Source organism: Diabrotica virgifera, chromosome 9 (genome assembly GCF_917563875.1).
Source record: "Diabrotica virgifera virgifera chromosome 9, PGI_DIABVI_V3a".
NCBI classification, from domain to species: domain Eukaryota; kingdom Metazoa; phylum Arthropoda; class Insecta; order Coleoptera; family Chrysomelidae; genus Diabrotica; species Diabrotica virgifera.
In genome coordinates this window covers 189,830,173-189,844,502 of record NC_065451.1, presented here as the reverse complement: position 1 = coordinate 189,844,502, position 14,330 = coordinate 189,830,173, and the positions used below count along the sequence as shown (strand labels likewise).

The 14,330-nt window shown below is 33.4% G+C and overlaps 1 protein-coding gene and 1 long non-coding RNA gene across 3 annotated transcripts in view; one reads left to right on the top strand and one right to left on the bottom strand.

The window, feature by feature from the left end:
* The first annotated feature begins 4,901 nt into the window (after window positions 1-4,901).
* LOC126892890 (carboxypeptidase Q-like) overlaps window positions 4,902-14,330 on the top strand; it is a 39,780-nt gene continuing 30,351 nt past the window's right edge. Inside the window, exons 1-2 of one of the 2 annotated variants that reach the window (XM_050662712.1) lie at window positions 4,902-5,254; window positions 5,318-5,319. In XM_050662712.1, the coding sequence (XP_050518669.1) occupies window positions 4,935-5,254; window positions 5,318-5,319 (322 nt within the window). In that variant the 5' untranslated portion in view covers window positions 4,902-4,934. The remainder of the gene's footprint in view (window positions 5,255-5,317; window positions 5,320-14,330) is intronic. The other variant, XM_050662711.1, reaches the window with a different exon arrangement.
* LOC126892893 (uncharacterized) lies at window positions 10,996-11,903 on the bottom strand. The gene is made up of 2 exons (XR_007701037.1): window positions 11,712-11,903; window positions 10,996-11,389 (listed from the first exon to the last, which is right to left on the bottom strand). It is a non-coding gene; the product is annotated as an uncharacterized LOC126892893 (long non-coding RNA).

Below are 14,330 nucleotides of genomic sequence, written 5' to 3'. Positions count from 1 at the left end.
AAATTAAAATAATTTAATTATAAAATATTGATGAACTAATAAAAAAAGTTTTCACTTGGCATCTACCTACATAATCATTTTATTTGCGAAATCATTACTAATTTTCTTAACGTTAATTGAAGTTACAGATGACAAACATTTATAAATTACAAAAAATAATATAACAATGTACATACAGAAAACAAATCAACAGAGATAATAATAAAAATAATTGGATCAGCGTTTGGTATCATATTTTTAATTAAATTAAAACACCCATCATAATTTTGTATTTGACATTTTATTATACACTCCCTACACTTCAGATATACCAACTAGTAAGGGATCCGAATATATAGGTCGACCCGCACCCATCTGCTTTCCAGATGAAACATTTTTTTATTCAATTTTATACATAAACAAATACGACTTGCATGTGTTGCCTATCAAAATCGTATCATAGCTATCTTTAAGGGGGGCCGTAAGGGTTGAAATCAATATTTCAAGCACAATTTTTTTAAAGGATGGTAGAATTATCCCTAATAACACCAAACATTCCATGTATGTTCCTAGAATGTACACACAGGACATTGAAAACATTCCTGGAATGTCCTCAAAAGCACAAGAACGTCCCCTAAATGTCCCAGGAAAGTCCTGTGTCAGTATTTTAAACATTCCTTGAATGTATTCTTGGAACATTCCATGAATGTCTATGAATGTTCTTTGAACATTCACAGTATATTTTTTAGACATTCCCTGGATATAGTCGCTGATGTGACATAATGTGATATAAATAATACATCCTTGATAGATATAAACATTTTTATTGCACAAAATCTTGTCATATATTTTTTTCCATAGCCATCACTACGATGATGATTCATTGTATTGAATTGTATATTACAATTACAATATGGTCATAACTGACCAATGAGCAATTTTAATTTAACCTAAATTACTACTGTTCCTTAAAATGAAAAGCTTACTCCATAGCGTCTCTTATCTAATCTAACAAGATCGTTCACTATTTTAACATACACAGTTACACAGACACACAAGCACTATGCTCTGCTTTTCACTATGACCTATCACTCAAACTAGTTCAAAAGGCTTTGTCCTCTTCAATCTTCTAGTTTGCCCAGTAGTATCGAGGAGCTGGATTTCCTCAATATTCTCGTACTTATGAAGTTGCTGCTCGTGACTTCCTGCCATCTTCTTGATGATTATATCCACGTTCCATTTCTAAGTCTTTATGGAGATCACTGTTTGTCACATACCAAGGAGCATCTACAATATTTCTCAGTATTTTGTTATGGAATCTTTGTATAATTTTTATAGACTAAGTTTTCACTCTAATGGCATATAAAACAAAATAATGCTATTCTACATCCCACCAGAATGAAAACAATGGGAACCTTCTTTGGTTACACCTCCGAGGCTTCTACAATTTGCAAGCCATACGGATGCTGAGACTAAGGAAGATTAGGGAATTCTACAATTTACAATTCACGTCCCATTTGCTCAGCGCGGTAAAGTTCCAACGAGAATGGTTCCCTTCATACTCCACACAGAGTAAATTTAAATCAAAAATGAATAACCACTTTCAATTTCGTTGCAAAACGAAAACACAGCCGAACCATATTCTAGTCCAATCAGAGAGTGCTGCAAGCACCCCTACCGGTTTCTAAACTTATTAGTCTCTCATCAGGAGGCACATATGCTGCTCTCCCTGATCCAACCAAAACAAACCCCAGCGTGCAGTCCCGGATTGCAACGAACGAAATGGCATAGATGCCCTAGCGGCAACTGCTAGCAAAAAGACTAAGTTTTCACTCTAATGGCATATAAAATAAAATAATGATAGTTCTACATCCCACCTGCTACTATAATTTTTATATTACTTGGTCTAGTAAGTGCATCCCCATAGTGGGCATCCATAATGTCCAGGACATTCAAACATTAATAAAACTTTGATAGTACATTCCTGGAATGTTTTGTGTTGTTAGGGATTTTATTTTTAAATTAAATAAGCATATTCACTATAATTCACAGAATATTCAAGTAAAAATATTGAAAAATAAGCCAACGGTGGCAAATTTTTAAAGGCACCTCAAAAAACAATGAATTTTGCGTTGGACACCAGAACTCATCATTGGATTATGGTAAACAAAAAATTCAAAAATTTTTATTAGCTTATGAGTTTCTCAAGGTAACGCTGTCGAGTTTTTTAGTTTTATTTACTTTTTTGATATCACTGAGAAGTCAAAACAACGAATTTTTTTGCAAAATGGGTGAAAATCAACATATATATCATTGTTAAACAAAAAATAAGCATAAAACAAAAAACATATCGACAGCATTACCTCAATGAATGTCTAAAGAAAATATATACAAAATATGGGTCGGTCAAGTAGTTTTTGAGTTACAATGTCTACAGCTTTTGAAAAAGTAGTTGTGAGGAAAGCGCGTTTAAAGTATTGTCAGCTTTTATTTTCAATTTCTTTTCTGTCTGTCAAATCGTAAAATGTTGCACACCGGAATATGTTTTTGAATCGCGGAGGAATTTACAAAATATTGCTATTACAATCATTGCTGTATTCTGTGGCATGTGCAATGTGCACTGCTGGTAAAACTTGCTTCTATAAGAAGTGATGCACTGTAGAGCACTGTTAATATTGGTAACAAAATAGTAATTTTTCACGTCTTAATTATTTATTCGAACCTTTTGGTGATTGGACGTATTAGTAATAACTTAGCGTTTCTTCAGTTTAATTACTTCTACTTTTGTCAGTTTTTTGAGCAAGATTTCGATTTTTTGAACTAAATCGATTTAACGCGCCATAGAAGATCGATTTTTCAAAAACATCGACACCTACATCTAGAAACGTCTTTCTCTCTAGAGATATCTTTGGAGATTTTCAAAAATGATGTTAATGTACCGGGTGTCCCAATAAGAATGGCTCTCGGCCATATTTTAGGAACCGTTTATAGTACAGCTTTGAGAGAAAAATATTTAAAACAAAAGTTGCTTCGGGAAAATCCTGGAAATTATGTTCATAACTGTAGGTCCACCGCTAGAGGGCGTAATTGAATATCAAAAATTAAAAAATTAAATTTTACAAAATTTACCTAATGAAAGGGCACTGGAAATCCAATGATCGTATTCTTCATAAAATTCTGCGCATTTTTTATTTCAAAAGTTTAAGTCTACCTTTGCAAATAAGAGGCGGCGGTGAGTGGGAACCTTCTTATGAAAAAATGGCTGTAAGTCCGGTTCTGCTAAATTGAATTTTGCATACTTGGTCTGGTTGAAAACAGCTCTTTCTCTTCAATGTAAGTGTCTTATTTTCGAAATAGCCTAATAAGTAATATGCAAGCTAGGAAGCGTAATTTAATTATTTTCAGATATGTAGTTTTCTTTGGAAAATATTAAATACAAGTATGCATAATACCGAAAACCGCATGCCGATACTTTTTTTCTATCTCGAGATATCTTAAGAAACGTGTAAATTTTAAACAACCGTTAATGTCACCGGTAAACGAAGTTAAGGAAAAGTAGTGTGTTATGAAAAAACAAAGAAACATTTTCCAGATGTAAACGTATATAATTAATTAAAACAACAATAAGGCAAACAACACTGTAAAATATAACAAAGAAATAAAAACAACTACTTACTTAGTGACGACCTAACTGTTCAAATTGTTGCCCATCATTTTCGATGCAAGCATTTACTTTTTCAAGAGTAGATTGAACAGCAGTCTCAATTTCTGCTTTCGCAATGATTTGAATGGCGTTTCGTATTCTCTAGATTCTAGATCATGTTTTCTCGAGTAGTAGGCCTAGCGGCAAAAACAAGGACTTTAATCCATCCCCATAAATAAAAGTCTAAAACAGTTAAATCTGTTGCTATTCAATCTACTCTTGAAAGAGTAAACGATTGCATCGAAAATGATGGGCAACAATTTGAACATTTAGGCAGTCACTAAGACTAAGTTAGTAGTTGCTTTTATTTCTTTGTTATATTTTATAGTGTTGTTTGTCCTATTGTTGTTTTAATTAATTATATACGTTTACATCTGGAAAATGTTTATTTGTTTTTTCCATAGCACACTCCTTTTCCTTAACCTCGTTTACCGGTGACAGTAACAGTCATGTTTAAAATTTACACATTTCTTAAGATAATTTGAAATAGAAAAAGGTATCGACATGCGGGTTTCCGTATTATGTTGCTAATTTGTTCTAATTTTGTAATACAGGATTAAAAATGCATACTTGTATTTAATATTTTCTAAAGAAAACTAGATTTCTGAAAATAATTAAATGACGCCTCCTAGCTTGCATATTACTTATTATGCTATTTCGAAAATAAGACACTTACATTGAAGAAAAAGAGCTGTTTTCAACAAGACCAAGCATGCAAAATTCTATTTAGCAGAACCGAACTTACAGCCATTTTTTCATAAGAAGGTTCCCACTCACCCCACCTCTTATTTGCAAAGGTAGACTTAAACTTATGAAATCAAATATGGCGCAGAATTTTATGAAGAAAACGAGCATTGGATTTCCAGTGCTCTTTCATTAGGTAAATTTTGTAAAATTTAGATTTTTTAATTTTTGATATTCAATTACGCCCTCTAGCGGTGGACCTACAATTATGAAAATAATTTACAGGCTTTTCCCGTGGCAACTTAAACGGTTCCTGAGATATGGCCGAGAGCCATTCTTATTGGGACACCCAATAATTTAGTTTTGAAATATTTTGTCTATACCCACTTTCCTATATTTATTGTATTATATCGGGCCGTGTATATTTTTCGATAAATTTGACATTCCTAAAAGTAATTGTCTACGCCTATATTTTTCGATAATGACTGGAATATAATAAAAAATCTGATTATCTAAACGAACAGTATAACGATCACCTGCCTGTGTCACCCATTCGTCTGATCTGATTATGTGGTTGTCAACAATAGCTGTGTTGGTGTATGCATCATTGTGTCATGCACATACCTGCAAGTTGTCTTCGGATCTGGTCAAAGAAATTCGTTCTTATCAAGGAACAGTTAACCAGATCATAAATGCAACCACAAAAGGGTTATTCAAGGGCAAAACCTACGATGAACTGGCGTATTTTGTTGATAAATTTGGAGCCAGACAATCAGGAAGCCAGGCACTGGAAGATTCAATAGAGTATTTACTGGATCTGATGCAATCGACAGGATATGACCTAGAAAACGTTCATGGAGAAAATGTTACAATTCCGCATTGGATTAGGTAAGTAATATACACGAGCGGAACACAAAAAAACTCTTATTTCTCGAGATACTGACCACGGAGAGGTGAATGGCCAATTTTAGTCATACTGTATGTTTTTGATGGTGCTGAAAATGAAAATGAGGTTTATTTTCAATTTTATGTGGGGGAACATTGTCAAAATCGCAATTTTACACCAAAAATAAAAAAAAAATAAAATTACGTTTTTTTGCGTTTACCTCGCTACAACTCTGTTCCATTTAAAAATTTTTTTTATAAAATTTTTACAGTATATAGCTCTAAAATTTCTGAAGACAGTGGTACCTGTTTCAAGCTTTTATTTCTTATCCTGATAAAGGTTATGAATTTTTCAAAGAAAAAGGTGCAGATCTCTGCATTGCAAAGTTTAATCGCAAAAGTTGTGTGACGAAGTTTAAAATTTAGCTTCTTAATCACGTTTATGTTAAAATAGAGAGTACAAAGAAGTTTTCTGGTAAGTTTTAGATCAAAATATTTTATAGAAAAAAATAGTGAAACTTTTAATGTTGACATTAGAAATCCCCAATATAACGCTTATTTTTCGAGATACTGACCATTGGTGGTGAATGGCTAATTTTGGTCTTAGATTATGCTTTTGACCGTGGTGAAAACGAAAATGAAATTTATTTTAAATTTTATGTGGGGGAACATTGTCAAAATTGCAATTGTGTCCTAAAAGTAAAAAAAAATGAAATCACTTATTTTTGCGTTAACTCGCTACAACTCTGGTCCGTTTTAATATATTTTTTTTAGGTTTGTACAGTATGTTATATCGCTCACTTTTTTGAAGATAATGGTTTCTGCTTTAAGCTTTTCGTCTTATTCTAGTAAAAGTTATGAATCTTTTAAAGTACAAGTTGCAGATTCGTGAATTGCAAAGTTTAATCGCAAAATTTGACTGACAAAATTTGAAATATAGATTTTAAATCAAATTCAAAAATAAAACATGAGTACAAAGAAGTTTTCTGGAAAGTTTTGGATCCAAAATGTTTTATAGAAAACAAATGGTGCAACCTTTAACATTTACGTTATAAATCCCCAAAATAACGCTAATTTTTCCAGATACTGATCATCGGTGGTGAATGGCTAATTGTATTCTTACTTTATGTTTTTGATAGTGCTGAAAACGAAAATCAAGTTTATTTTGAATTTTAGGTGGAAGAGCATTGTCAAAATCGAAATTTTGCCCTAAAAATAAAAAAAATTAAACCACATTTTTCTTAAAATTAAAAGTAGCACCATATTTTTTTATAACACATCTAGACCTAAAACTCCCTATAAAACTTCTTTGAACTCTACGGTTTAACATAAACGTAATCAAATAGATAAATTTTAAATTTTGTCACTTAATTTTTGCTATTTAACTTTGCAATTCACGAATTTGTTTTATGAAGAAAAGACTGAAAGACTACAGTTGCTTTTATAGTCTTCACAAAGGTGAGAAATATATGCTGTAGAAATTTTAGAAAAAATATTAAAATGGAACAGAGTTGTATACTATGTATACCCCATTCCACGAATATACGACCCTCTTAGATTATCGCGACAACGAATATTTTACTGTGCAAAATATGAAGAACGAAAGTGAATTGCAAATTATATTGTTGTTTACTGGAGTAATTATTAGAGCAAAAGACTTTCGTACTTCTTATGTTGCACACTAAAATATTCGTTGTCGCGATAATCCAAAACAGTCGTATATTCGTGGAATACACCATAGCGAGTTAAGCGTAAAAATTTGTGACTTCAGTTTTTCTTTCTTTTTTAGGTTAAAATTGCGATTTTGACAATGTTCTCTCACATACAATTCAAAATAAACCTCTTTTTCATTGTCAGCACCATCGAAAACATAAAATAAGACCATAATTAGTCATTCACCGCCCATGGTGAGTATCTCGAAAAATAAGCGTTATGTCGGGGATGTATAACGTCTATATTAAAAGTTGCGCCATTTTTTTTCTATTAAACATTTGTAACTAAAACTGTCCAGAAAACTTCTTTGTACTTTATGGTTCTAACATAAACGTGATTAATAAGATACATTTTAAATTTTGCCACTCAACTTTTGCAATTAAACTTTGCAATTCACGAATCTGCACCTTGTACTTTAAAAAATTCATAACTTTTACTAGAGTAAGACTAAAATCTTAAAACAGATACCGTGGTCTTCAAAAAAGTGAGCCACATATAGTGTACAAACCTTAGAAAAAAATATTAAACTGGACGAGTTGTAGCGAATTAAACGCAAAAACGTGACTTCACTTTTTTTTTATTTTTGCAATCGCAATTGTCAAAATTGCGATTTTGACAATATTCCCCCACCTAAAATCTAAAATAAATTTCATTTTCGTTTTCAGTACCGTCAAAAACATAATCTAAGACCAAAATTAGCCATTCACCACCCATGGTCAGTATCTCGAAAAATAACCGTTATATTGGGGATTTCTAATGTCGATAATAAAAGTTGTACTATTTTTTTTTTCTATAAAACACTTTGATCTAAAATTTTCAGAAAACTTCTTCGTACTCTCTATTTTAACATAAACGTGATTAAAAGGCTAAATTTTAAATTTCGTCACTCAACTTTTACGATTGAACTTTGCAATGCACAAATCCGCACCTTTTCCTTTGAAAAATTCATAACCTTTATCAGGATAAGAATAAAAGCTTGAAACAGGTACCGCTGTCTTCAGTAATGTTACAGCTATATACAGTGGAACCCCGATAAGTCGGCCCCCGATAACCCGGAACTCCGGCTAACCCGGACCGATTTTTATCAGACAAACATTTCAACAATAAAAATGTATTGCTGTTACAAAATCTCGTGAACCTAATTCATTCATTTGGTGACGTCAATATACGAACGAAACAATTGATGAATCCGACATTACTGAAAATATCAGGGTGCAGATGGGACCCTGTCGCGCATTTCGCAGCAAATAAAATAGTCGTATGTTTTTGGCTTCATTTTATTTCGGTATACATACGCATTTTCAAGGTTCACGAGGTTTTGTACCAACTCTATGTAATATAATATTTGAGAGATAATGGAACCGGATTGAACTACATATACCATAGTAAAAATGACTCATGGTACACCACATTCATTGTCGAAAACAACAGGCACCTGTATTATTATCCTTTATTTTTTTGAAATTGTTGTGTTAGCATTGTTTAGAAAAGACTATTAAAATTCTTTTTTTAACAATGGGCTTAGTCATCACTGTTATTAAATAACATAACATCAGAGACGGTATTGTGTGTAGTAAAGTCGTATTATTGTTCGCTTCCGTTTTGTAATCGTTCGTAAATTTATTCAGATTTTGTGTTTGCGTGTCTTTTGTCTATAAGGGCAACAAAACGTAAAAATGTTGTAGTGACAATGGAAAAGAAACTAGAAGCATTAAGTAGAATTGATAAAGGTGAATCTTGCAGCATTAATATTATGGTGTCGGTACATCTACAGTATCGGATTGGAAGAAAAATAGAACTAAAATCGAAGATGTTTTTTTCAAAATGATAACAAAAGACAGTTTAATCGGTGCAAAGCTAATAAAGCTAAGAATGAGACTTTTGACGACGCTTTGTATGTGTGGTTTTGTGTGGAATGCGAACATGGTTTACCAGTGTCTGTGTGACAATTATAACGGAGTTTGTCTGTAAGCATACCATATTTTATTAATTTTTACCATTTTCTCCGGCTAACCCGGATTTTCGATAACCCGGATCGGCCGCGGTCCCAATTAATCCGAGTTAACGGGGTTCCACTGTACTTAATTTATAAATTTCAGAAAAAAATGTTAAAATAAAACAGAGTTGTAGCGAGGTAAACGAAAAAACATGCGTTTATTTTTTTTAGTTTTGGGGTAAAATTGCGATTTTGACAATGTTCCCCCACATAAAATTGAAAATAAACCTCATTTTCGTTTTCAGCGCCATCAAAAACATACACTATGTCTAAAATTGGCCATTCACCTCTCCGTGGTCAGTAGCTGGTCATTTTGGGGGTGCCTGCTGCTAGTATAATATACAAAGGGTTGTCACAGCTAGTGCCGTTATCCTTCCGTCAGCCAGGACTTCCATTTTTTTCGATCTTCCCAGTCTCCGTCTTCCAATCCTTTCTTTGACATGGTTTTGTCGACTTCATTTTTCCAAGTTCTTTTCGTTCGTCCTTTCCTTGTTCCTCGTGGGTTCCATTCTGCAACCCTATTTACCCATGTGTATTCTGCTCTGCATACGTGGCCGTACCATTTCAGTCTTCTCTCGTCTATATATTGCAGGGCATCTTTATCCACTTGCATTATTCTCCTTATCTCTTCATTTGGTATTCTGTCTCTTCTGGTCAGGCCCCAGCATCTTCTCCAGTATTCCATTTCGGTGGCCAGAATGCTCCTTCGATTTTTTTTTATTTACTTAAACCAATTGGGTTTCAAATTCCTCGGCAGAATGCAGTAGGATGTCGTTACCCATCTTCAAAGAGAATATCAGTAGAAACAAAATACCACGATTAGTAAGTCAACATATCGAGGATACATCATTTATGTTTTAAAATAACGTACATATAAAATCAGGGTTTGGTGTTACTTTTGAGAGTAAACTAAATGTAAAATCAAATAAAAACTAGAAAACTGGAATATTTGGATCACATTACCAGAGGAGAAAAATACGAGTTGCTGAGAATTAATATGCAAGGAAGGATCCAAGGGAGAAGAAGCATAGGAAGAAGACGCATCTCCTGGCTGAGGAACCTTAGATAATGGTTTAACTGTAGTTCATTACAACTGTTCAGAGCAGCAGCCAACAAAGTGACCATAGCCATTATGATATCCAACCTCCGATAGGAGAGGGAACTTTAAGAAGAAGAAGAAAATCAAATACTTACCACATCGGGATAGTATCATGAAGTTTTTCCCCTCATGATTTACTTAGTTCAGAGTAATAAGGAAAAAAAAATATGCCGTTGGTGACACAACCCCCTCCAGGCCGAAACCAAATTTTTTGAGTAGTATGGACATCTGAAATAATAACCTATATGTTTCCTGCAGCCGATTTTGATGATATACATAGCTATAAACAAATGAAGATCAAAAAACGGTAAATTTTCGCTTTTTTCGTCTATTACCAAAAAGTTAAGCATTTTAAACAAATTTGAGAGTAAGAAACTCATAAATCGTATAGAAAATTTCCATATGGCGTTCTCTGAATATATCTATCCTTATTGGTTGCTTAGAAAATTGCAAAATAAATCATAAATTTGGAGTTTTTATAAATATTCATAACTTATGTAAAAATTAACTTAGAACCTTCTTATTACACGGAATGTTGAGACTTCTGGTGCTTAAATCATACCCTTAATATTTAAAAGCAATTGGTCAAACAGCTTAAAAGTTATTTAATTTGTTTATCCCAAATTAAATTTTTTTGCAACACTATAAGTCAGAACATGATGAAGTTACAGTAATACTTTGGATAGTTTATGAAAAAAGAAGATTTGTAGAATCCTGATCATAACAAGACCAGGGCATTAAGCAACACCACACTGTTGGGAGAAACGAGGGGAGGAATTCCTCGAACATCCCTTAGGATATTCAAAAGAAAAACGTCCACCGTTCCATCCATCAGAATGGTGCCCTGCCCGACTGCTCAGCCCTGGGTTCGTTCCCTGTTCATTCTTCCTTCACACCCATCCCAGAAAAGGTACAGGAAATAAAAAGTCTACCTAATCATTTTTAAATACGCTATTTATTGAAATATAAAAAAAAACTTAACAAAAATCATTTTTATTGTATACTGATAACCAAGTTAATTTTCTAAGCCCGTGACCGAGACCCCGCTGGTAATCGGTACAAAAGTTATAAAGGTAAAAATTTACTCAGCTTTAAGTCCCTCCGTTACAGTTCCTAAAGGAGGTCCACAATCCCTGTAGAATTTGTCGTCGCCGGTAGTTAAGGGAAGTCTAGGGCTACGTTGTTGGGCTGTCTTGTCTCTGTAGGGCTGTCTTGTTTAATTTATTCTACTGCATCAGGATACGGTTGTAAGCTAATTCGCTCTCCAAGGTAGCGGTAGAAGGTTTTCTTTTCCAGGTGCTTGATTAAAATCTTCTTCCCGAGGTAGGGGCTAGAAAAATTCAAACAAGGGTCAGTTTTCTCCCAAAAGAAAAGCCCGATCAGAAATAAAGCTGAGTATTGTGAGAAACACGATCTCAGCAAAATCTCTGACCACGGCGTGGTATTATTAAAAATAAAAAGAAACGGAAAGAATTCTATCAATAAAATATTATAACTATGTACAGGAAATAAAGTAATATACTATAATATACCAGAGAAAAATAAATAAAATTATACAAGTTTTTAAGCTTTATTTCAAGGAGAAAGTAGGTATCTGCTGTGCAAAAGAAATCGGTGAAAAACTTAGGCTAAAACTAGATAATCAAACTTACCCATTGTTTAACGGCCTACACACAAACACGATAATATATGCCAATATTGTGCCTGATTTACGTGGCAATGGCAAAAGGGAGCTAGTACAAATTTTTATCGCATTAAATAGCTTCGAAGAGATGTACTAATTGACTTGACGGTAGTAGGGCGCTTCTAGAAATATATAGTCCGAGGGACAAATACCAAGCGGAGCTTGGTGTAGCGTTCAATCGGCTGATTGAAACGTTACAGATTTACACTATTAATTTAATCAAGAAAAAATGACAAAAAATAATTCAAAATATTGCAAAATTATTTTGCAAGAACATGTGAATTAAAAAAGGAGGGGCTAACTTCGTCCCTAATTGTCCTAGGACAATTGTTTTTCTTTTTAAATGTGTATAAAAATTCAGTCTTTCTAAATATGAAAAAATAATTTTTCTACAGGTAACGGTTAAAAAGATATTCTAATTGTTTTTAAGTAAGCAAAAAATCGACATGTTTTTGCAAAATAATTTTACACTTTTTAAAATTACTTTTTGTCATTTTTTTAAAAAAGTTAATAGTATAAAAATGTTCTTCTTTCATAAATTGTCCGAAGTATTACTGCAACCTCATAATTTTCTGACTTTTAATGTTGCAAAAGAAATGAATTTGGGATAAACAAATTAAATAACGTCTAAACTATTGGACCAATTGCTTTGAAATTTAAAATATAATTTAAGCACAAGAAGTCTCAGCATTTCATGTAACAAGAAGGTTCTAAGTTAATTTTTACATAAGAATATTTATACAAACTCAAAATTTATGATTTATTTTGCAATTTTCTAAGCAACCAATAAGGATAGACATATTCAGCGAACGCCATATTGAAGTTTTTTATACGATTTATGAGTTTCTTACTCTCAGATTTGTTTAAAATGTTTAACTTTTTGGTAATAGACGAAAAACGCGAAAATTTACCGCTTTTTGATCTTCATTTGTTTATAACTATGTATATCATCAAAATCGGCTGCAGGAAACATATAGGTTATTAATATAGATATCCGTACTACTCAAAAAATTTGGTTTCGCCCTGGAGAGGAATGTGTCACGAGAAAAATCTTATTTCTCTGGACTAACTATGGGATCACTAACAGGAGAATTTTACTGTCAAAATTGAATGTGGTTGTCTTTTTAAGGACAAATCAAATGCTATGATTTGTCTAAGAGATAGTCTTAAGTTTAAGTTGATTTCCTATAGTCAAATGACCTGAAGCTATCACAGCAACAGTGGCCCAGCCCACAACGCATAATTTTACCAAAACGATTTTATTACATTAAAGTTATTCCTTATTTAAGTATTTTCAGAAGTAGAGTGGCTCAAGCATTGAGTAGAGTGGCAAATTTATTAAAAAATTAGTCAAAATTCATTACTCGGGGGGTTTTTGTGGTCTCTGACGACGAATATGACTTCGGAAATGATCTCCGGAGTACCTGGTGCCCAGGGTACCTACTGTTTACCTCGTCTTCTAGAGTTTTAGGCAAATTCATTAAAAAATTAATAAAAAATCATTAGTCACGAGATAAATAGTAGGTACTCTAGGCACCAGGTACTCCGGAGATCACTTCCGACATCATATTCGTCGTCAGAGACCCCCAAAACCCACCAAGTAATGAATTTTGACTAATTTTTTAATGAATTCGCAGGAAACTTCAGAAAACGAGCTAAACAGTAGGTACCTTGGGTACCAAGTAGTTTGTAGATCACTTCCGATGTCATATTCATCGTCAGCGACCCAAAAGCCTCCGAGTAATGATTTTTGGCTAATTTTTTAATGAATTTTCCGAAAACTCCAGAAGAAGTAGGTACTCTGTACACCAGGTATTCCGTAGAACACTTCCGATGTCATATTCGTCGTTAGCGACCCCAAAAACCTCCAAGTAATTATTTTTGACTAATTTTTTAATGAATTTGCCGAAAACTCCACAAGACGAGGTAAACAGTAGGTACCCTGGGCACCAGGTACTCAGGAGATCACTTTCGACGTCATATTCGTTTTCAGCGACCTCAAAAACCCCCGAGTAACAAAATTGAACTCATTTTCGCCAATAATTGACGAGTTCTGAATTTTTTTTATTGTCTGTTTGAGATGCACTTTAAGAATGCATTTTTTTGTATGCAGTTTTTCAATATTATCTTTTTTTTCGGAGGTTCATTGCTTTATTGATTCGACTAAATAGTCAAGGAATATTCAGAAGACATCGGTATTGTTCTTATGAATTGGCCACCTGTTGTATTTCTCTACTTTGCTATAAATATGTATACACTCTCCCATTTCTTCGCTACCGTAGCCTTTTTTCGTTGTTTCGTGATATCTGATTTTATTTGTTTTACTTCTGCTGACCTGATTTGGTTCTCTAAACTTAAATATTCCATGTGTTTGTATTCAAAGTCCTTGTTTATTTGCTACATCGTCTTCGATTTTTCCCGTTAGTGCTCCTAGGCTGGACGACAAAGGAAACTCTCTACTAAGAAGACCAGGATTTTCTGTCGAGGTTTACCCCCTTGCCAATGTGATCCAGATTTAGGCTAAGGATACTCGCCTTCGCCCATCCCTTCTTGTTGAGACTTCCAAAGTTGTAGTTTATTAGAAATA